The 22,003-nt window shown below is 51.2% G+C and overlaps 3 protein-coding genes across 3 annotated transcripts in view; 2 read left to right on the forward strand and 1 right to left on the reverse strand.

Annotated features, from left to right (window-relative positions):
• DNAJC17 (DnaJ heat shock protein family (Hsp40) member C17) overlaps nt 1–18,711 on the forward strand; it is a 57,305-nt gene extending 38,594 nt beyond the window's left edge. The window contains exons 2-11 of the mRNA XM_066277073.1: nt 6,294–6,363; nt 6,655–6,713; nt 6,920–7,007; nt 9,065–9,150; nt 9,398–9,494; nt 9,965–10,008; nt 11,201–11,275; nt 11,757–11,837; nt 12,675–12,785; nt 18,020–18,711. Of these exons, the coding sequence (XP_066133170.1) occupies nt 6,294–6,363; nt 6,655–6,713; nt 6,920–7,007; nt 9,065–9,150; nt 9,398–9,494; nt 9,965–10,008; nt 11,201–11,275; nt 11,757–11,837; nt 12,675–12,785; nt 18,020–18,142 (834 nt within the window). The 3' untranslated portion in view covers nt 18,143–18,711. The remainder of the gene's footprint in view (nt 1–6,293; nt 6,364–6,654; nt 6,714–6,919; nt 7,008–9,064; nt 9,151–9,397; nt 9,495–9,964; nt 10,009–11,200; nt 11,276–11,756; nt 11,838–12,674; nt 12,786–18,019) is intronic.
• C4H15orf62 (chromosome 4 C15orf62 homolog) lies at nt 13,740–18,011 on the reverse strand. The gene is made up of 2 exons (XM_066277074.1): nt 17,799–18,011; nt 13,740–15,812 (listed from the first exon to the last, which is right to left on the reverse strand). The coding sequence occupies exon 2, from the start codon at nt 15,529–15,531 to the stop codon at nt 14,971–14,973; it is 561 nt and encodes a 186-aa protein (XP_066133171.1). The 5' UTR covers nt 15,532–15,812; nt 17,799–18,011; the 3' UTR covers nt 13,740–14,970.
• Nucleotides 18,712–20,095: 1,384 nt separating the features above from the next.
• RMDN3 (regulator of microtubule dynamics 3) overlaps nt 20,096–22,003 on the forward strand; it is a 32,406-nt gene continuing 30,498 nt past the window's right edge. Inside the window, exon 1 of the mRNA XM_066277070.1 lies at nt 20,096–20,644. Coding sequence (XP_066133167.1) covers nt 20,529–20,644 — 116 coding nt within the window. The 5' untranslated portion in view covers nt 20,096–20,528. The remainder of the gene's footprint in view (nt 20,645–22,003) is intronic.

Below are 22,003 nucleotides of genomic sequence, written 5' to 3' on the forward strand. Positions count from 1 at the left end.
ACCTTAGTTGTTCATTGATTGCTTTCTCATATGTGCCTTGACCAGGGGGCTACAGCAGACTGAGTAACCCCTTGCTCGAGCCAGCGACATTGGGCTCAAGCTGGTGAGCCTTGCTCAAACCAGATGAGCCCGTGCTCAAGCCGGCAACCTGGGGTTTCGAACTTGGGTCCTCAGTGTCCTAGTCTGAGGCTGTATCCATTGCGCCACCACCTGGTCAGGTTGGTGTAGTAAATTTTAATAATACCTTTTATCATATCTTGAATTTTCACATTTACTACAGTTTGTTCCATTAATCTTTTTATTATTTATTTATTTATTTATTTATTTATTTATTTATTTATTACAGGGACAGAGAGAGAGTCAGAGAGAGGGATAGATAGGGACAGACAGGCAGGAACGGAGAGAGATGAGAAGCATCAATCATCAGTTTCTCGTTGCAAGACCTCAGTTGTTCATCTGTTCCATTAATTTTGCCTGATATTTTTGTGCTTTTATAGCAGACAGTGTTGAGGTTCAAGTTTTTTGCACTTCAAGATCCCATTAGCCTCCTTAGTAACTCATTCTGTTCTATTACTTTGAACTCAGAAGTCTCTCCACACCTGGCCCTGCTCATAAACACCATGGGGCTTCCCTTCTAATTGTTCTATTATTTGTTAACTTACCTTTTTGTTCTATTATTTGTTAACTTACCGTTCTTTAATCCATCCCAAATCCTGCATGTTTGTATGAATTTTTCTTTTCCTATTTTCCTTTCATTACTTTCTTTGGTTGAAGTTTTTTTTGTTGTTTTTTTGTTGTTGTTTATTTATTCATTTTTAGAGAGGAGAGAGAGAGAGAGAGAGAGAGAGAGAGAGAAACAGAGAGAAGGGGGGAGGAGCTGGAAGCATTAACTCCCATATGTGCCTTGACCAGGCAAGCCCAGGGTTTCGAACCGGCAACCTCAGCATTTCCAGGTCGATGCTTTATCCACTGCGCCACTACAGGTCAGGCTGGTTGAAGTTTTTTAACTAACCAAAACTATCTTTTAACAAAAACATTTTTGTTTTTGTTTTATTGCAACCATCTCTGTCTTTTCAAATCCTTTCCTGTTCTCAGTACCTTTTTCTCATTATTATTGTTAATTTTGTGTGTGTGTGTGTGTGTGTGTGAGACAGATAGACAGGAAGGGAGAGAGATGAGAGATATCAGCTCATAGTTGTGACACTTTAGCTGTTCATTGAATGCTTTGCCATACGTGCCTTGATCACGGGGCTCCAGCGAACCCAGTGACCCCTTGCTCAAGCCAGTGATCTTGGGCTCAAACCACTGACATTGGGCTTTAAGTCAGCAACCTTTGGGCTCAAGCGAATGACCATGGGGTCATGTCTATGATCCCACACTCAAGCTGGTGACCTTGGGGTTTCAAACCTGGGACCTCAGTGTCCCAGGTCGACGCTCTTTCAACTACACCACCACCTGGTCAGGCCCTTTTTCTCATTATTAAAACAAAATTTTTATATTTCTTTTCTAAGCTGGTCTGGGGTGTGAAGAGAAGTTGCCTTTTTCACACCCTCTGTCTTGACTGTCTTTTCTGGCTTTCTACTTAGAGAACTGCTCGCCTTTCAGAATCAGCTCAGATATTGCCTCCTCTGGGGAGTCTTCAGGACAAAAATTAGTCACTCACTTCTGTGTTCCCATTCTTAGAGACCACTCTTACAGCATCTCACACACTGTGATGTAATTATTTTCAGTCATCTTTCTTGCTCAACAGTCACCTTCCTCTTCAGTGTCAGGGAAATGACTGATTTTTCTCTGTGTGCCCAGCTCCAGCTAAGCCCCTGTCTATCCTAGATGCTCCATCAGCAGACCCAGAAGGGGGTTAGCTTCATTCACTACTGTAATGAAGGTTCTCAAAGAGCTCTCCTTCTGCCTTTAAACGTCCCTGCCTGGGATTGAATACCAGCCTAACCTTGACTTTCTGACCTCACCTCTCTCCCTGCCAACATCTAGTCAGTGCAGGAGACTGGTAATATTTTTCCTGTAAGATCTTGAAACACAGAATGTTCAGCACCTTACACCTTTAAAAGGTGGTTTGGAAATTGAGGACCAGGCAAGGCCCCGAGGGAATGAGGGTCCAGGATACATCCAGTTGATTGGGGAAGTTGTGTTTGGTTGTGTTGGGAGGGTGAGAAATGAGTGGTTGAGTGAGAGGGGATGCCGCCCACTGGGGAAGTGGTATAACTTAGATCTTGTTGTACTAGTTGCTTCAAGGAAAATCTGATGAGACTCTTATAAACATTTTTTAAAGTTTTTTATTTTATTTTATTTATTCATTTTTAGAGAAGAGAGAGAGAGAAACAGAGAGAGAGAAGGGGGGAGGAGCTGGAAGCATCAATTCCCATATGTGCCTTGACCAGGCAAGCCCAGGGTTTTGAACCGGCGACCTCAGCATTTCCAGGTCGACGCTTTATCCACTGCGCCACCACAGGTCAGGCCTTATAAACATTTGTCAGAGGAGCACATTCTGGAAAGAGAATTGATAAGGAAGCAAATTAAAATATGTAGATTAATTTCCCGTTATATAATTTTTTTTTTCAGTTTGAAGAATTTTGTCTCCCTATTTACATAAAAAACTAATTTTAAGATATAGAACATCCAAATGAATTATAAAACTCAAAGCAATATTTAATATTCCTTTAGAATAAGCCCATAAAGCATTCTGTCCAAGAAAAAAGAAAGGAAAGGAACTGAAGAATGTACTACCAGCCAGCCCATCTCATGGTTATTTTATCTTGCTTTCTTACTGGTCCTTATTGCCACTCTCTCCCTTCTACTGTCCCTCTTGAATTTACAAAAAAGAACTTGCAATATTTAAAAGAACTCATGATACAAAAGAAACCACCTTCCACAAAATCCCCCAACATTAGTAGGGCATGCATCTTAATCCTGGCTCTAAGCAAGTTCATTCAGAGGGCAGTGTTTCAAGGTGAGGTGATAGACACCTCATTCTCCCTATTTCTTCCTCTCATTCTTCTCGGAGGGTGGGGATGGGACCAGAGAGCAAGGTGGGGGGAGAGAGGCGAAACAAAACTCAAAGACTCCTATAGGTGCATTAGATGCTTGTATTTATTGGAATGATTAAGGAGGAAGGTTTAGAAGGATACCTACCATCCAGTTAACATTGGAATTTTGAAGAGAGGGCTGGGGAAATGCTCAAAGAACATTAGCTTTTTATACATTTTTTGTAATGTGTTACTTACTGGAAAAATAAATGAAGGACTCTTAAGATCTAAAGAATATATAATAAAGGCTTACTTTAAAACAAAAAGGAAATGAAATTGAGGACACAATGGAGGAGGCAAAAGAAAGAAAGAGACAAGACAAGGGAGTTAAAGAATCAAGATGAGCCTGACCAGGCAGTGGTTCAATGGATAGTGCATCGGACTGGGATGCAGAGGACCCAGGTTCGAGACCCCAAGGTTGCCAGCTTGAGCGTGGGCTCATCTGGCTTGAGCAAAGCTCACCAGCTTGGACCCAAAGCCCCTGGCTTAAGCAAGGGGTTACTCGGTCTGCTGAAGGCCCATGAGCCGTCAAGGCACATGTGAGAAAGCAATTAATGAACAACTAAGGTGTTGCAACGAAAAACTAATGATTGATGCTTCTCACCTCTCTCTGTTCCTGTCTGTCCATATCTATCCCTCTCTCTGACTCTCTCTCTGTTAAAAAAAAAAAAAAAGAGTCAAGATGACATTTCAAATGTAAGACTATCACCTCCAGTTTCCTTGGATTATTTTCTATTATTATTATTATTGTTATTTTGTAGTGAAAACAGCTAGGTGATTTTGTTTAATGGTAAAGACATTGGGGTGGGGAGGTGAACAGGTGGGCCAGGTGAGCGAAGGCGGGAGGGCATGGAGGCATGTCTACCCCTTTGCTGCTCAAGACCTGTCCTAGGGGTATGGTTTCTTGCCTCCTGCTCAGCCAGGAGAGCCATATGGGCCCGGTTGCCCTGGCATGTGAAGGTGTGGTGCTGGTGGTGGCCCAGCAGGTGGCAGCATAGCCCAGCGATCTAGGCAGCTACCTGCCTTTCTTGGCGGAAGATGGGAGAGTGGAGTGAGGCACCTGCGCGGCTGGCAGCTTGCGGCTGAAAGTCCTTATTTAGCACACTTTGGGTGGAAATATTTATTGGTTTCCTCTGAGATATGGAAGTTCTGGGTCCAAAGGTTCCTCCTCTCAGGAGGTTTGAGCAGCAAGTAAGGTATACAGGCAGAAATGAGGTCAAGCCCTCAGGAAACAGGACAGATTCTGGGATTTTGTGTTCTGCTTTCCCTTAAAACACTCTCGGGAATCTTGGTAGCTGTTAATTTTTACTAATATAAGAAATATTACCTTTTTTCTTTTTAAATCAGAGATATGCAAAGATAAAAACAAAAAATGAACCATAACTTCCCCACCAAGATAACTCTCTGTTGACAATAAAATAAGACTTAAGGTTCAAAAAATTTTTAAAGATTTTATTTACTGATTTTAGAGAGACAGGGAGAGAGAGGGGGGGGATAACGAGAGAGAGAGAGAGAGAGAGAGAGAGAGAGAACGAGAGAGAGAGAACAAGATCATAGTTGCTTCATGTTAGCTGTTACTTGATTGCTTCTCGTATGTGCCTTGACCGGGCAAGCCCAGGATTTCAAACCAGCGACCTCAGCACTCCAGGTTGACACTCTATCCACTGCATCTAGGTTGACACTCTATCCACCGCACCACCACAGGTCAAGTGGTTTGAAAATTGAACTACAGAATGGCATAAAATGAGATGTAAATGTTTTTCTCCCTCCATCTTTAGCTTTTCTCCAAAGGAAACCACTCTTATGTTTCTTATGATTGCTATGAGGAAGAAAGAAAACAGAAGCTATGTACATGCCATAGTATCTTTAACTATTTTTATTTCGTTTTTTTATTGTAAGCCCCAAAGTGAAATTATATAACTGTTCTAAGCCTTTAAAAAAAAAAAAAAGATTTTATTTATTCATTATAGGGGGAGGGGGAGAGAAAGAGAGAGAGAGAGGGAGAAGGGGGGAGGAGCAGGAAGCATCAACTCCCATATGTGCCTTGACCAGGCAAGCCCAGGGTTTTGAACCGGCGACCTCAGCATTTCCAGGTTGACGCTTTATCCACTGCACCACCACAGGTCAGGCTCTAAGCCTTTTTTTAACACACTACATCTTGAAGATTCTTCTTGTTTCCAGATTGAGATATAATAAGCATGTAACATTGTATTAATTTCAGGTATACAACACATGCACCACAATAAGTCTAGTTAACATTCATCACCACACAGAGTACAGACTCTTTTTTTTTCTTGTAATGAGGACTTGAAGATCTTTCTAGTCAGCACATACAGGCTTCCATCTATCATAATTTTTAAAATGGATCCTCCTGTTGATGGAGATTTTGGTTGGTTCCAGTTGGGAGCTAATATAAACAGTGGCGCAGTGGGCATCCTTGTATGATGGCATACTTCTACAAGTCCAAATTCCTAGGAATGGGTCAAAGAGAAGTACATTTAAAATTTTGATGGTGCCCTGGCTGGCTGGCTCAGCAGTAGAGCATCAGCCTGGCGTGTGGAAGTCCCAGGTTCAATTCCCGGTCAGGGCACACAGGAGAAGCGCCCATCTGCTTCTCCACCCCTCCCCCTCTCCTTCCTTCCTCTCTGTCTCTCTCTTCCCCTCCTGCAGCCAAGGCTCCATTGGAGCAAAGTTGGCTCGGACACTGAGGACGGCTCTATGGCCTCCACCTCAGGCACTAGAATGGCTCCAGCCAAAACGGAGCAATGCTCCAGATTGGCAGAGCTTGCCCCCTGGTGGGCATGCTAGGTGGATCCCGGTCAGGCGCATGTGGGAGTCTGTCTGCCTCCCTGCTTCAACTGCGGAAAAATACCCCCCCCCCCAATTTTTTTTGATGGCAAAATTTTCTTCCAGAAAGGTTGCCCCAGTTGATAGGCCCACCAAGGATATATGAGAGTGCCTGTTTGTTTCCACATGGCTGAAGAGAACCTGCCCTGCTAGGATCGCTTTGACATGCCCAGTGGTGAGATTGGGTGCTTGGTAGGAAGTAGGCCCAGGCCTTCTGCTCCAGGCAGCGGTGGGCTTCATCCACAGCCTCTGCCTCCTCCACTGCAAATCTCCTGTTGGTTGTGAGGTGACTGTCTCAGTGTGAGAGCCAGCAACCTCTCTTACAGAGACAGGGAGCACTTTCTGCAAGGTGTTCTTGTCTGTGCCGGTCAGAGAACTAATGACCATGTGTTCTGACCCTTTCAGGTGAAAAAGGCATATAGGCAGAAGGCCCTCTCCTGCCACCCAGACAAAAATCCAGATAATCCCAGAGCAGGTGAGACTCAGAGGCGTGGGGAGAAGGAGGCCAGCCGCCTGGGCATGGTACGTTTCCCACCCGCGCTCCCGCAGGAGTGCTGGGGAATGCTGGTGCACTCACCTGGCTTCTCATCTTAGGTCAGTTGCTGATGCGTTCACCCTTTTTTTGCTGGTTTGTCATCTGCTGATGTCGGTCGGCTTTTTTTGCTTTTTGCCAGCCTGTGGCTTCTCTGAGATGCTCTTTTGAAGGAGCACACCATCACTGAGTCTAATTTAATTTTCTTCTCTGTTTTTTGACCCTTGGGTTTAGCTGAACTCTTCCACCAGCTTTCTCAGGCTTTGGAGGTACTGACTGATGCTGCAGCCAGGGTAAGCACATCCTCATCTATCTGCACTGTCCCCATGGTGAGAGACCACCGTGCACTTTAGCCGCGGTCCTCTGTGCTCTGCCATGCAGCAGAGTCCTGGCTGTCCCAGACTAGAGACTCAAGGTGTAGGCGGTGGGGCCAGGAAGGTGGCTGGGCCCTACGCTTGTTCTCTGGCTGACTGCTCCTCGATGACCTTTCTCCTGCCAGGCCGCATATGACAAGGTCAGGAAAGCCAAGAAGCAGGCAGCAGAGAGGACCCAGAAACTAGATGAGAGGAGGAAGAAAGTGAAGCTTGGTAGGTGACACGATGGTGCTGGGTGGCCCGCGTCTCCCGGCCGTTGTCGTGTAGCCCCCTCGCCTTGCTTCCTGGAGCCTCCCTCAGTTCCAGCGACCCAGAGCCTGTTGGCCCCAGCTCTGGGAAGAACTTCATACTCAGATGGATCCTCAAGAGCACTCTCAGGGATAATAATGACTACATTTCCTATTAGCTAAGCACTGTGACAAACGTTTTATCGTCTTTTTTAATTACCACAGTGTTCCGAGGCAGTGGGTATTACTAAACCCACTTTTTGTAGACAAAGACGCTAAGACACCCCAAGGACGAGGCTTGCTGGAGCTGTGATTCAAACCCATGCAGTAAAGTAGACCCATGTTCTTGTTCCCCATGCCATCCTGGCCTTTTCAATCGTCCCAGCTGCATTTCTGCACAGAGCTTTCTTTTTTTTTTACAGAGACAGAGAGAGAGATAGGGACAGACAGACAGGAACGGAGAGAGATGAGAAGCATCAATCATTAGTTTTTCGTTGCGACACCTTAGTTGTTCATTGATTGCTTTCTCATATGTGCCTTGACCGTGGGCCTTCAGCAGTCTGAGTAACCCTTTGCTCGAGCCAGCGACCTTGGGTCCAAGCTGGTGAGCTTTTTGCTCAAGCCAGATGAGCCTGCGCTCAAGCTGGCGACCTCGGGGTCTCAAACCTGGGTCCTCCGCATCCCAGTCCGACGCTCTATCCACTGCGCCACCACCTGGTCAGGCTCTGCACGGAACTTTCACTCTGAGAAGTCCCCTCAAAAGAATCCAGAGAAGTCCAGGCATTCTTTTCTTTTCTTTTTTCTTTTCTTTTCCTTTCCTTTCTTTTCTTCTAGTTTCTTTTATTTTCTTTAACAGCTTTATTGGATAAATTTTTTGTATTATAATATCCAACCTTTTCAAGTGAACATAAAGTGATTTTTGGTAAATTTACCAAATGGTTTAACTATAACTGTAAATCAATTTCATCTCTCCATCAAGATTGGTCCAAGCATTCTTCACTCAATTTTCTCCCTGTCTTCTTGCCTAGTTGATATCAGTGTAATGAATATGTACATATATCAGCCCAGTGCATCCATCTCTCTATCAAAAACAAACAAAAAAGCCTAACCAGGCAGTAGTGCAATGGATAGAACGTTGGCCTGGGATGCTGAAGACCCAGGTTCGAAACTCCATGGTTGCTGGCTTGAGCACAAAGGTCGCTGGCTTGAGCCCAAGGTCGCTGGCTTGAGCAAGGGGTCACTGGGTCAGCTGGAGCCCCCAGTCAAGGCACATATGGGAAAGCAATCAATGAACAACTGAGGTGCTGCAACTATGAGTTGATGCTTCTCATCTTTCTCTTTTCCTGTCTGTTCATCTCTCTCTCGCAAAACAAATGAACAAAAAACCCCTGGATATTGTAGATCAATGCCCATAAACAAAGCAGTGAGTCTGAGACCAAAGCAGTGGGGTTTATCATAGCAGCTGGCCTGGAACAGGGCCACAAGCAAGTTTCCCTTGGAAAACAGACAGGCTCTGTGACTTGGCCTCATGTCCTCACATAGAATCTTCTATCCCTGTAGAAGCCATGCTGCCAGGTTCACAGTGCGGCTTGGTAAATGGGTGTGTGTGTGTGTGTGTGTGTGACAGCCTGGCTCAGTGCTGGGAAATGCATCAGAGCCAAGGCAAGCTCCAGGTGAGGCTGTGGTGCCAAACCACAGGGACAGAGGCCAGCATGTTCACCTGCTGGTATTCCTGACACATGACCCTGGGTTGCTGACATAAGCACCCGCCCCCACCCTGATCTCTGACCGGAAAACCAGCTGGGTCAGTATGAGCTGATTTAACTCTTCCAGACCCCAGCCTCTCAGCTGGAACCTGTACTTCTGCACTGTGACTTTTTCTCAATGGGAATTAATTTAGGAACACATGTGCATGGAGGGAGGGGGCAGAATCACTGTTGGTTTCATCCTATATGAGACGGGGGAGCAGCCAGAGCTAGCATTGCTGAGGCTGTGTAGAGATTGCTTAGACCAGTCACTGGGTCATTCACCCCTTGTGTCTAGACCTGGAGGCCCGGGAACGGCAGGCTCAGGCCCAGGACAGTGAGGAGGCGGAGGAGAGCTGGAGCACCAGGACACTAGAGCAAGAGGTGAGTGGCCAGGCATGTGGGCCTGAGGCCATCGGCAGGGTGGTGGGTGGGCCTAGGGGATGCAGTGGCTGAGGAGGTCCTGTCCTTCCCATCCTCTTCTGTGGGGTCAGGGTAATCTGTCCCACCCGCAGCTTGCTGAGCCCTAACTTACAGGTGGGGCCTCCCAGGGACCTTTACAAGGGGAGCCAACCTGGAGTTGGATCTGCACAGAATTGTCACCTCCCCCACACAACCCTCCCCTCTGCAGATCGAACGCCTGCGAGAAGAGGGTTCCCGGCAGCTGGAGGAGCAGCAGAGGCTGATCCAGGAGCAGATACGCCAAGAACAGGAACAGAGGTTGAGAGGTGCGAGTCTGTCACTCAGTCACCTCCACTGAGGCAGCTCTCTGTGGAGTCGCTGTGGAGACTTCCATCTGCTGGAACCCTGGGGGCGCCCCACGGGGATGCATGTCACTGGTCCCTCCTACCTGTTCTCTGGGGCCTGTTTGCTTTTCCCTGTGCCCTAGATCTCCTGGCTTGGTATATCCTAGTCCTAAGTAGGGCTGGCCCTATTTTGGAGCAAGTCACCAGAAGAGAGGCTCTGGGATGCTTTGTTGAGTAGAACCGTGTGGTCTATATCTCTACGTACTGCTCCCAGAAGGTGTTCACAGCCCTGCATCACATTGCCTCTCCCTCTTCACCAGGCTCCTCAGAGGAGGCAGATACTGCCCTTGGTCAGGAGTGACCTTTTCTAGGTCCTTGTGGCCCTGGGCAGTGTCTCCTTTGGGAGAACTTCTCTCTCCCTCATACTCTGTTAATTTCCCCAAATTTTCTAGGAAAGGCAGAAAATCCTGAAGGCAGAGGAACTCCCAAGCTAAAGGTGAGCCCTGTTGGGATCCATGAGTCACTCATACCTTCTCCTTAGCAAGAACTGATACTTTCTGTGGCTCAAGGGGTTCTGGTAAGCCTGATCAGGCAGTGACACAGTGGATGGAGCATTGGCCTGGTACACTGAGGACCCAGGTTTGAAACCCTGAGGTCACTGGCTTGAGCGTAGGCTCATCTAGCTTGAGTGTGGGCTCACCAGCTTGAGCGTTGGATTACTGGCTTGAGTGTGGGATCATAGACATGTCCCCATGGTTGCTGGCTTAAGTCCAGAGGTCGCTGACTTGAGCAAGGGATCACTGGCTCAGCTGGAGCCCCCCAGTCAAGGCATGTATGAGAAAGCAATGAGCAACTAAAGTGCCACAACTGTGAATTGATGCTTCACATCTCTCTCCCTTCCTGTCTGTCCCTCTCTCTCTGTGTCTCAGTCTCACTAAAAAAAAAAAAAAAAAAAAAAAGCCTGACCAGGCAGTGGCGCAGTGGGTAGAGCGTCAGACTGGGATGCTGGGATGCAGAAGGGCCCAGGTTCGAGACCCCGAGATCACCAGCTTGAGCATAGGCTCATCTGGTTTGAGCAAAAATTCACCAGCTTGGACCCAAGGTCACTGGCTCAAGCAAGGGGTTACTCGGTCTGCTGTAGCCCACGGTCAAGGCACATATGAGAAAGCAATCAATGAACAACTAAGGTGTCGCAATGTGCAACGAAAAACTAATGATTGATGCTTCTCATCTCTCCGTTCCTGTCTGTCTGTCCTTGTCTATCACTCACTCTGACTCTCTCTCTCTGTCTCTGTAAAAAAATAAAATAAATAAATAAAAATAATTAAAAAAAAAAAGAAGACAGAAAAAGGAAAGGGGGGCATTCTCGTGGGAACACTGGAAGTCTGGGAGCCAGCACCACTGTCCGCATCCGCCCATCCTCCCACTGTCCGGGAAGCTGCTCTCGCCCTGACTGCGGCAGGCAGCACTCCCCGGAAGCCCTCGGGAGGCAGCATCTTATGGGGCTGGAGTCGTGGCTGTGCTGAGCAGGCCGCCCTGCTCGTTTGCGTTTAACGGGAACACATTGTTGGGGAGGGTGCGCCCTCGATTACCAGTGGAGGGAGTCTGTTGGGACTGAAGCTCAGGTGCGGGGTCTGTACTGCCAGGCGAAGGCTGGCATGCGGTGGTGACGCCCTGCTGTCTTTCAGCTGAAGTGGAAGTGCCAGGAGGATGGGTCCGAAGGCTGCTACTCCAGAGATGTCCTCCTGCGGCTCTTTCAGAAGGTCTGCCCTGCTGACTCCCTCTTGCCGTCATCTCAGTCCAAACCCAGAGTCTCCAGGCCTTCACTTCCCTTAACACCTCTGCCTGCCTTTTTTTCCTGTCCGTAGACGATAGGACAGCTTAGCATCTTCCCAGCCCACGACCCTCCTCTCACTTGTGTTGCCGTGTGTCCCTCCCAGCCTGTCTCACCTTCAGTGCCCAGGAGGCTCTTGCCAGTCTTAGAAGCAGAGGGCTGAGCTGAGTGTGTGGGGGGAGAGGAGGTAGGTCTGGCACAGAAGCCCTGTCTCTTCACCACTGTCAGTCACTGAGGCAGCTTTGCAACTCTGCCGGGCTAAGTCCCAGTCCTTTGCTCTCCTACATCCCAGAAAAAAATCCTCTCCTTCCCATCTGGTCTCGCCTCTCCGAGAGCCTGGCAACAAGAAGTTATTTCAGGGTAGCCTAGACTTGCCTGTGTCCTGAGCGGGGCCTCCCTTGTCCCCGCAGTATGGGGAGGTGCTCAACCTGGTGCTCTCCAGGAGGAAGGCCGGCACCGCCGTGGTGGAGTTTGCAACCCTCAAGGCTGCGGTGAGTGATGTGTGGGGCTTTGGGGCACCCTGCCCTGGAATGTCAGGGAGTCAATTCTGTGGGTACCCTAGGCTTAAGTATCCATATTCCCAGGGAATCTCTGGGCCAGCTCAGAGCCAAAGTCCTCCAGAGGTCCCCCAAGTCCCAGGAGTCTGGGCACAGTAGTGAAGGAATGGGTGGGATTATGCTCTGGGATAAAGGAGAACACAGACCAACTTCATTTCCTGTTGCCCGGCTCCAGCCCCTCCACTCTGCCAGCAGCTGGCACGCCTCTAGGTGGGGGTCTCACACTGCCTTTCCCCCTTCTCCAATTACCCAGTCAGAAGGCTCAGCCCCCCACTCACCCGTGAGGAGGGTCAGCTCTAGCACACCATACAGGAAGGCTCAGCCCCCCACTCACCCGTGAGGAGGGTCAGAGCTCTAGCACACCATACAGGAAGGCTCAGCCCCCCACTCACCCGTGAGGAGGGTCAGCTCTAGCACACCGTACAGGAAGGCTCAGCCCCCCACTCACCCGTGAGGAGGGTCAGCTCTAGCACACCGTCACAGGAAGGCTCAGCCCCCCACTCACCCGTGAGGAGGGTCAGCCCTAGCACACCATACAGGAAGGCTCAGCCCCCCACTCACCCGTGAGGAGGGTCAGCCCTAGCACACCATACAGGAAGGCTCAGCCCCCCACTCACCCGTGAGGAGGGTCAGCCCTAGCACACCGTACAGGAAGGTTGCTCAGCTTTGCTTGGAAGATGAGAGTGCTGGTTCTGGTACTTTCTGTGGAGGTAGGGGCTCACTCCGTAGCCGATTGAAGTGATGGGACTAACTGGATGCTGTGTTCGGCAGGAGCTGGCTGTCCAGAATGAAGTGGGCCTCGTCGATAACCCCCTGAAGATTTCCTGGTTGGAGGGACGGCCCCAGGGCAAGGGTGGCCTTAGCCACCCAGGACAGTTGCAGGTAAGGAGCCAGGCCTGACACGTGCGCGCCTGCTGAGGGTTTGGGGAACCCTCTTCTCCTGTTTGGCTCTTCTCAGAGCTTTCTCGCAAATCCAGTTCATCCCAACGGAGTGAGATAGTCAGGCCCCCCAACCACAGCAGGACTGATTCCGTGCTGACCTGTTTTCCTGTTTGAGTGCCAGTGGGCCCCACCCCACAGAATGCTTAGACCTGATTTTCCCTCCCTGTCCCGGCCTCCTGTTGGAGCCCTTCGTCATCACCCGAAGTGATTTCCCAGGATGCTGGGGCAGCATCTGTAGATGTTGGTTTTGGTGTGGAGCATTTGGCACTTAAGCAACCTGGTGCTGTGGGGAAAGGGAAGAGGCCGAGGGCAACTGTTTCTGTCCCCAGCTCATTTTCCAGGTGCATCTCGGGCTTCCCCAGACAGGATCTACTGTCAAGAGGTGATATTTCCTCTTTAGAAATAACTCTAGCTACCTGCTGACACTGGGGTGCTTGCTGCCTTGGCCGGACTCGTGGTGAAGCAAAGACTTCAGCTGACGCATTCTGAGCACTAGCTGTTCATTCCCACAGCTACGCACACGCACACTAAGGTGGCCCTAGTCACATCTGCCCCCATGTTGGTAGGACAGAGACTTTTAAGGCCAAGAGCTCTCCCTTCTCTGAAATGGCCTGTGCGTCTGTGTGGGAGCCTAGACTGATGTGTTCACAACCCCCTATGAGGGAGGGTGCCCCTCGGTGGGTGAGCAAGGCCTTTGCTCAGTCACTCCACCCCTCTTTGCTACCTGCCCCTCGCTGGCCGTGAGAATGGGAAGCTCTGAGGGTGTGTCCTAGACCCTGGACAGAGGAAGAAAGTGACTGAGCTGAGCCCAGCTCGAGACCTTTCCTTTGAGAACTCACTCCCTCACCATTAAGTCCCAACACTTCACAGCCCCAGACGACACCCCACAGGCTATTGCACAGAATGTTGTTTATTGTCTCCTGCATCCAGAGGGTGCCTCTCCCGGGCTCATGCACACAGGAGGAGGAGAGACAGAGCCACAGGCTCGGCTGTGGGAGCAGTGAGTGGAAGCTTCCCTCTTACTCTTCCACACCTGGAATTGCCCAGCCAACCTGAGCTCTGGTTTCAAGTCTTTTGGCCAAGCCACAGTGTGGGGCAGTAGCCCAGTGTGTGGCCTTGACCCAGTGGCCCGGCCCTGGGTGGCAGGCCCCATTGCGGAGGGCTTAGGCAAGGCAGAGCTGCCCAGTCCTGGTGGAGGGTTCTGGAGACAGCTGTGCCTCTTCACAGGAACAGTCCTGGGTTTTGTATCCATCCCCTGGTCCAGTCCTCCAGTGCTCTCGTGGGGCCAGCGTGGAGGGATACCTGCCACTGTTCTTGCCGCACTTCCAAGGACTCCCACCAGTAATAATTCTGGGAGTTGAGTCTCTCATGCCCTTTCCTGCTAATGATTTGTGTGGCTTTCCTCTAAATACTCTATCTCTCCATGCCTCGCTCTCCTGCTCTGCCACCCTCCTTCCGCTGCAGGCCCTTCGCTCCCACCATCCCCACCAGGCCACGGCTGAGGCCAGCTCCATCCAACAGGATTTTATCCAGTGATGTTACTGTTCACCCTCCACTGTCCGGCGTGGTAGCTGTTAGTTATGTGTGGCTGTTGAGTATTTGAAATGCAGCTAGTGTAGCTCAGGAACTAAATTTTTAATTTTGCTTACTTTTAATGATTGAAATGTAAACAGCCACCACACTGGACAAGTCTAGCCTGTCTCATTCTTCTCCCCTCAGGCCTCCCCACTTCCCTTTAAGGCCCCATTTGGACTTTTGCCTAGACTCTGTTGACAGTGGCTTTAGAGAGGGTTGGGGCAGGGTGCCACCCATCTGATCTCTCCAGTCTGTGTCCTCCACTTCCTGACCTGCCCCTTGTGTCACCCACTCCCTCTGCTGACCTCTGCCTGGGCCCTGCAGTTGCATGCATGGCCTCCCTTCCCGGCCCAGCCAGGCTCAGGGCCCTGTCAGCGAGTGCCCGCCACACAGACTTCCATTCTGCCTCTGCACCTCTGTCCCTCCACTTTGGGGTGAGCTGGAGGGCTGTTGAGGACCCCGAGGGCAGGCAGCCCTGGATTCCTGCCCCCAATTTTTTCTTAATCCTTGACTGTGCCTTCCTTTCCTGGGTCCCAAGGCTTTCAGTCCTTTAGTCACCACACCTCTGCCCACCCTCACCCCATTCAGAAGTGAGCTCACTGGGAAATTGCTCCCTCAGCATCTGTAGAACTTCCTCAAGAAGTGAAATCCCCAGGTCCACCTTGAAGGAGAAGAAGGGATCATTAAGGTCCAGAGCAGGTGTCCTCTGGAAGGAGGTAGTGTCCGAAAGGTCCTCCCCAGAGTATTCATGGAGGGTGTCTGCCAGAGAGAGTGCTGAGGGCAGAGTAGCTGAGTAGGCAGAAGTGTAGGCAGATGAGGGCTCCAGGATGTTGGGGCAGCTGGAGCTCTCTCGGTAAAGGCGCGGGGGCTTGGGTGGGGCCAGAAGGGTCGTCCGGGGCTGCTCGTCCCCCCACAGTGGCAGGCGCCGGCCATCTGATCTCCCTCGAAGCTCCCGGACAACCTCTCTGTTGCTGTACTCCTCGTGGTCCCCGCCAGCCATGCTAGCCTGGCTCAGCACACTGCCCTGTCGCCGGAGTCGCTGAGGCCGTGCCAGGCTCAACCGCTTGAAGAAAGAGGCATTGCGGAAGGAGCCTTTCCGCCAGGTTTCCATGGGACCCAGGGAGCCAGCAGTCCTTAGAAGTCCAGTTCAAGAATGGCTAGGGACCATTTGGTTCCTGCCAGAGCAGTGAATGACAAAGATTGGGAGACAGCCCACGTGAGCTTCCAGCCCAGGCCTCTAGCCTTCTGCTCAGCACAGACCTCGGACCAGCATTCTTGATGGTGAAATGAGGTCCCAGGAAGAGGAGAGCGGAGTTCTGCGAGTCCCGGGTGTCAGGAGTTTCCCAGAGGGACAGGAGTGGCCTGGTTACTTGAGAGGGCAGTGGAAAAAACCTGAAGAGGAAGAAGCAGCACTTACAGGAGCCCGAGTGAGAGCAGCTCCAGGGTGTCAGAGATGGGTCTTCTCAGGTGGCCGAGCCGACCGTGCGCCTTCCCCTGCCCCAGCTGCTCGTGGCCCCAGCTCCCTCTCTCCCGGCCTCTGCCTTGTTCTGCCACGCTCCCTGGCTGATGAGCGCCCGCTGGTTGTGCTGGTGTGGCATGGAGGTGTGTTGTTCTCAGCTGACTCAGTCAGGTGGGAAGCCCGGTTTCGTGCCCTGAGTTAATTGCAGCATCTGCGTGCAGGGGTTGGGCAGCCCTGGCCGACACCCCAGGGCCACTGGAGAGCTTGATTCTTCTGGGGACTCGTCCAGAGCACCCTGCTTTGTGTGTCACCACAGTTTCCATTTTCCCCACCATCCTGGGCCCTAGCAGGCAGGCCTGGCTGCCAAGCCCCCAGTGTGTCTGGGAGGTGGGAGGTCAGGGAAGGCGGCAGTTAATTGAGAGGTAGAACAATTGTTGGGGAAGGAAGGGACCTGTTGCTGGTGTGGGTGACTCAGCCCTGGGCCTGGGGACAGGCCCACATGAACAGAGCCTAGAAGTTGCGGGGGAAGGAGGCAGAGGGTGTGTTAATGAGGAGCAGTCCCATGCCAATAAAGGGTTGGCTCCTTCCAGGGCTGGGCCCGGCATGCCAGGGTGACTGAGTTTTTTAAGCTGAGGAGTATTTCCTTGGGGAGGGGAGAACTGCCCTCCCCTTGGCCTGACACCCAGTCTAGCTGCTCCATTTCCTCATCCTTTCTTGGTTTACCAGCTGGCCTCAGGGTTGGAGAGCGCAGCTGAGGGGCAGAGGCCTGCTGCCTCTTAACCTGGGGTCCAGTCCTTCCCCACGCGCTGCTTGGCCTTCACTTGAGGTCGCTCTGTGGAGGGGCGGCCATGTGGGACTGCCCTGAACTGTCAGCAGTACTCTGGGCCGAGCTGAGCTAGGTGGGCCTGGCTGGGAGTGCTTCTGCAGCCCAGTGGAGAGGAAGGGGCTGCTGGGAGGAGCAGGGGGGTCTGGGCTGAATAACACTTCCTGGTATGTACACCCCTCACTCCAAACCAGCTGGCCAGGGCCTGGCATCTTAACCAGCCACTCCCTTCTTATTTTCTGGGTCACTGACCACCAAACTTGCCTCCTGACTTACTCTCCAAGAGTGGACCAGTTTGGCATACACAGAACAGGGTTCCACACGTTTGCCTGCTTCGTAGCCCCCTGGCATGGCTCGCTTCTGTGCCAACTCAGGTGGGCGTCACACTTCACTCAGCTTCCGCTGCCCCGAGGGAGGAAGTGATTTAATTCCCACTGCAGACCTTATCAGGGCGTGGGATTGGCAGCTCAGGGATCCTGGCACTGTAGACTGCCTCTCTGCCTCACAGCCTTGGCCCAGTAAGGGGGTTATTTATTATTCTTTTGATTATTAAAATGTACCAGTCTTTAATCCCCTGCACTCTGCTGGCAAAATCATAAAAGAAAAAGCTACAGGGCTCCAGGAACCCTGATATATATATTTTTTTCTTTTTAAGAGAGAGAGTAACCAATTTGTTGTTCCACTATTTACACACTCATTGGTTGATTCTTGTGTGTACCCTCACTAGGGATTGAACCTCATTATCAGGAAGATGCTCTAACCAACTGAGCTATCAGGACAGCCCCCTGCCCCCATGTGGTTTTTAGGAGGCAAGCCAGCCTCGTGCTTGTCTCTCTTTTTTAGGGTAGGGCTGATTGTGAGTGTCTAGGGTAGGGCTTCCTTCTCCTGTATGCTCAGTAGGAGCCAAACCACAAGGAATGTGGACAGCTGGGAGGGTGTAGTGCCCTGGCCTCGGCCTGGCAGAGCAGGATGGGTTTGTAAACCTCTGACCTCTCCCCTGCACTGGAAACTGCAAGAAGCAGAAGCTGTGGGCTGGAGGGCTGAGAGGAAGTGAAGGGAGAAGTGGGTCTGGCCGGCGCAGAAGGAAGTGAATCACCTGGGAGAGATGAACCAGAGTTCAGATGGGCTGAGAAGCTAGTCTGGAGGTCAAGGGCCTGCTCGCTCTGAAGGAGCATGGATGAATTGGGATTGCAGACTGCTTCAGGTCCTTCCCTTCCTGGGCATTTACTCGACTGTCACAGTGCCTAGGTCCTGTCCACCAAGTCTGGAGTCTGTGGATGTGCCCTGATACCTGCCTGTGCCTCCTCTGTCCCCCAGGGCTCAGTGGTGTCCGAGAGGGACTACGAAAGCCTCGTCATGATGCGCATGCGCCAAGCAGCAGAGCGGCAGCAGCTGATCGCCCAGATGCAGCAGGAGGACAAGGTGGGGCAGCCCACGTAGCCTCCAGCCCTACCACCCACAGCCTTTTTCTTAAATCCCACCAATAAATTTTTTTTTTAAGTCTACCTCTTGCACATATAGGTGTAGGGTGCCGGCCCGTCCAAGTGTGGCCCTGATTTCTGGGCTTTGCTTCAGAGGCCCCGCCCAGGCTGGCTCTCCCTCCCCGGGGTGGCGCTCCACTTGGTGAGAGCCCCTGCACACACACAGCTAGGATCACCACTCGTCACAGCCCTTTATTGACTTGGACTAGCTACACAGTGTCCACCCGCCCAGTCTGGGGCCATGCTTCTGGCCAAGGGCAGCCTGGCTCTTGCCAGCCCCTCAGCCTACCCATAAACAGGCCGGAAGGTGGAGGGGCAGTGGGGGCACCGGGGCAAGGGGCCTGTTTTCCCTGTTCCCTTCTAAGACAGGTTTCAGAGAAGGCCATTCACGGCCCGTGTCGCTAGGTGAAGGGGAAAAATGACAATTTGGGAAGAGGGGCAGGGCAGTGAGTGAGGCAGGGGCTTGGGATCAGGGCCTGTGGCAACCACTCAAAGAAGGGGTGCCCTGTCCAATCCTCAGAGTGAGGGTCACTCCTCCTTGTGCAGGCACCACACTAGCGTCTGGCCCACCCCCGTCATGCTCAGCACACGGAAGCCCCTGCGTTCCAGCTTGTCCAGGACTATTCGAGGAGGATCATTGACGAAGTACTCATAACTGTGAACAGAAGGAGGAAGGGGCAGCGTGAGGCAGTATACAGTGCAGGCTCCCCTACAAAGCTAGTGTCTGCGAACACCACGCCTGGTCGGAATGCTCATAGCAGTGACTGATATCTGTTGATGTATTCCAAGGTCCAGGCTAAGTGCACAGTCCCTGCATCCTACTTTTTGTGCATGTATCTCATTTATTCCTCCCACAACCTGAGGAAGGCACTATTATTGTTCCCATTTTATTAATGACAAAACTCAGAGCGCTTAAGTAGCTTTCCCGATGTCATCAGACAGTAGAACCCGTGTTAGTCTGATGACAGCCCCATGTGATCTAGGCTGCTGCACTGTTCAGGAGGAACGGGCTGTTCTCCCCAGGGTCCTCGCCCAGGCTGCTGGCCCCTCCTGTGGCCCACGCAGCCCTCCCGTCCTCAGACAACAGCTTAGCCCCTAATAGTTTCTGACTCTGAGCGCCTCTCCCTAGCGCAGAGAATGCTTGCTCTTCCTTCTTTTTTTTTTTTTTTTTGCATTTTTCTGAAGCTGGGAACAGGGAGAGGTAGTCAGACAGACTCCCACATGCGCCCGACCGGGATCCACCCGGCACGCCCACCAGGGGCAACGCTCTGCCCACCAGGGGGCAATGCTCTGCCCCTCCGGGGGGTCGCTCTGCCACGACCAGAGCCACTCTAGCGCCTGGGGCAGAGGCCAAGGAGCCATCCCCAGCGCCCGGGCCATCTTTGCTCCAATGGAGCCTTGGCTGCAGGAGGGGAAGAGAGAGACAGAGAGGAAGGAGGTGGGGGGTGGAGAAGCAAATGGGCGCTTCTCCTATGTGCCCTGGCTGGGAATTGAACCTGGGTCCCCTGCACGCCAGGCCGACGCTCTACCACTGAGCCAACCGGCCAGGGCCGCTCTTCCTTCTTTAAGGGGGAATTGATTCTAAAGGGCCATCAGGTAGATAAAGGGCTCAAGCCCCAAGCCGAGCATCTCCAGACAAATTCCTCATGGCAAAGGGGTGGGGTTGGCATCAGTCCTCCAACACTGACCCAAGGGGCTGGCACCAGCTCGCCTCCCCTGTGCTGCCCCCTTTGAACTGGGGCTCACTCTGGAGACACTTCTAAGGAGTTCCAGCCTGTGGAGCCAAGGTTCTCCCCGCCTACATGGTATGAAGAGGGAGGGGCAGAAAAGGAAGCAGCACTCGCTGTTCAGACTCAGAGCTGGTGTGAAGAATGCCAAGGGAAGTGGCCGAGTCCCCAGGCAGTTGGCTGAGCTGGAAGTAGGACCCAGGCAGCCTGCTCCCTGTTTCTAGGGCTTAGCTTTGTTCATCAGCCAGCTCGTTAGGACAGAAGTCTATTCCTCTGTGCCTATCTTTTCCTCCAGCTTGGAGATAAAAGGACAGGACAGGGAACAGTCCATTTACATAATCCTATCTCCAGGGACCGGGACTCTGTCCTGGGACTTTGTCCTGGGATTTGACTTTGTCCTTGAGCTCTCTTGTGAGGGAGGACCAGTGGGAAAACCTGCAGAGTAAGCCTGGGGGGCTGTGAGGCTGCAGGCAGGAGGCTGACCCTGCAAGAGGACAGAGCCCCAGGAGGCAGGCAGAGGCTCTGAGGTTGGGCAGTAGTGGCATTGGCCCTGGTCTTGGTGGTGTGTGAAGGGAACAGGAGCAGGTCTAGGGGCCATTGAGGAGACGATACTTAAGAATGCCACAACTTACAAGTTGTTTCCCAGGACGCCTCTTTTCGAGGCCCCCAGATGCCGCATCAGCTCTGGATCCGAGTGCTCATCGCCCACCATGGTGGGGCCCACCTCCTGCAAGGTAAGTCACAGTGGATGCTTGGCTGGCTGCCAGGTGGAGGTGGCAGGTCTTACCTCCTTCCTCCCCTGCCAGCTGGCCCCTAGCCAGCTTCAGGTGAAGGCTGGAGGGGTTGGTGAGGGACCTTGAGGACTGAGAACAAGCTGGGAAAGGGTGAGGCCGGACAATGACCCAGCCAAGCAATACGAGGCTTCTCTAGTCCCTCCAAGCTGAGCTAGGCAGTGCCCGAACTGGCACCTTCGTGCCAAGCACCACCCACCACCTGTGTTTGGTATGTCAGGATCAGCTTGAGAGCAGAGAAATGAAAGCCTGTCCACACAAAAACTTGTACAGTAATGTTGGTAGCAGCATTATTAATAATAATCAAAAAGTGGAAACCTAAATGTTTTTCAGTTGCTGAATGGGCAAATAAATGTGATATTAGCCATACAATGAAATCTTATTTGCAATAGAAAGGAATGAGTACTGGTATATTCTGCAATACACATGAACATTGAAAATTTATGTAAGGGAAAGACGCCAGTAAAAGATCACAGATTACCTCAGAAAGTAGATTAGTGGTTACCTGGGGGACTGAAGTGGAGGGGGATGATGAGTGACTGTTAAGGTGACGGAATATGTTCTAAAATTGATTAGGATGATGGTTACACAACTCTAAATATGCTATTTTTAAAAAACCTGTTGAATTGTACACTTTAAATTGGTGAATTCTATGGTATGTGCATTATATAGCAATAAAGCTGAGACTGACCAGGCAGTGGCACCATGTATAGAGTGTCGGCCTGGGATACTGAGGTCCCAGGTTCAAAACCCCAAAGTAGCGTGGGGTTACTGGCTTGAGCGTAGGATCATAGACATGACCCCATGGTCACTGGCTTGAGCCCAAAGGTTGCTGGCTTGAGCAAGGGGTCACTGGGTCAGCTGGAGCCCCCCAGTCAAGGAACATATTAGAAAGCAATAACAACTGAGGTGCCGCAACTATGAATTTATGCTTCTCATCTCTGTCCCTTTCCTGTCTGTCTCTCTCTCTCAAAAGAAAAGAAAAGAAAAGAAAAGCCTGATACAGGCAGTCTTCGGGGTTATAAATGGGATAGATTCTGTAGGTTTGTTCTTAAGTTGAATTTGTATGTCAGCTGGAACAAGTACATTTACCTATTAAATGCAACTTAGACAAGTGTTTGTATAACATTTATTTTTACCTTTCTGTGCATATAAATACTTATACATTTTCAAACCTACAGAACCTACCTTGTTTGTAACCCAGGAACTGCCTGTATATTTAAGAAAAAGAATAATCTAAGGAGCACTGAATATCCATGCCTCAGGCTCAGAGTGTTTTGAGAGGTCTGGAAAGGGCCCAGG

Source organism: Saccopteryx bilineata, chromosome 4, assembly GCF_036850765.1.
Source record: "Saccopteryx bilineata isolate mSacBil1 chromosome 4, mSacBil1_pri_phased_curated, whole genome shotgun sequence".
Classification (NCBI taxonomy): domain Eukaryota; kingdom Metazoa; phylum Chordata; class Mammalia; order Chiroptera; family Emballonuridae; genus Saccopteryx; species Saccopteryx bilineata.

Excerpts from the sequence above, each read along its gene's own strand:
- C4H15orf62 (XM_066277074.1), bottom strand. The coding sequence starts at position 15,531 with ATGGAAACCTGGCGGAAAGGCTCCTTCCGCAATGCCTCTTTCTTCAAG.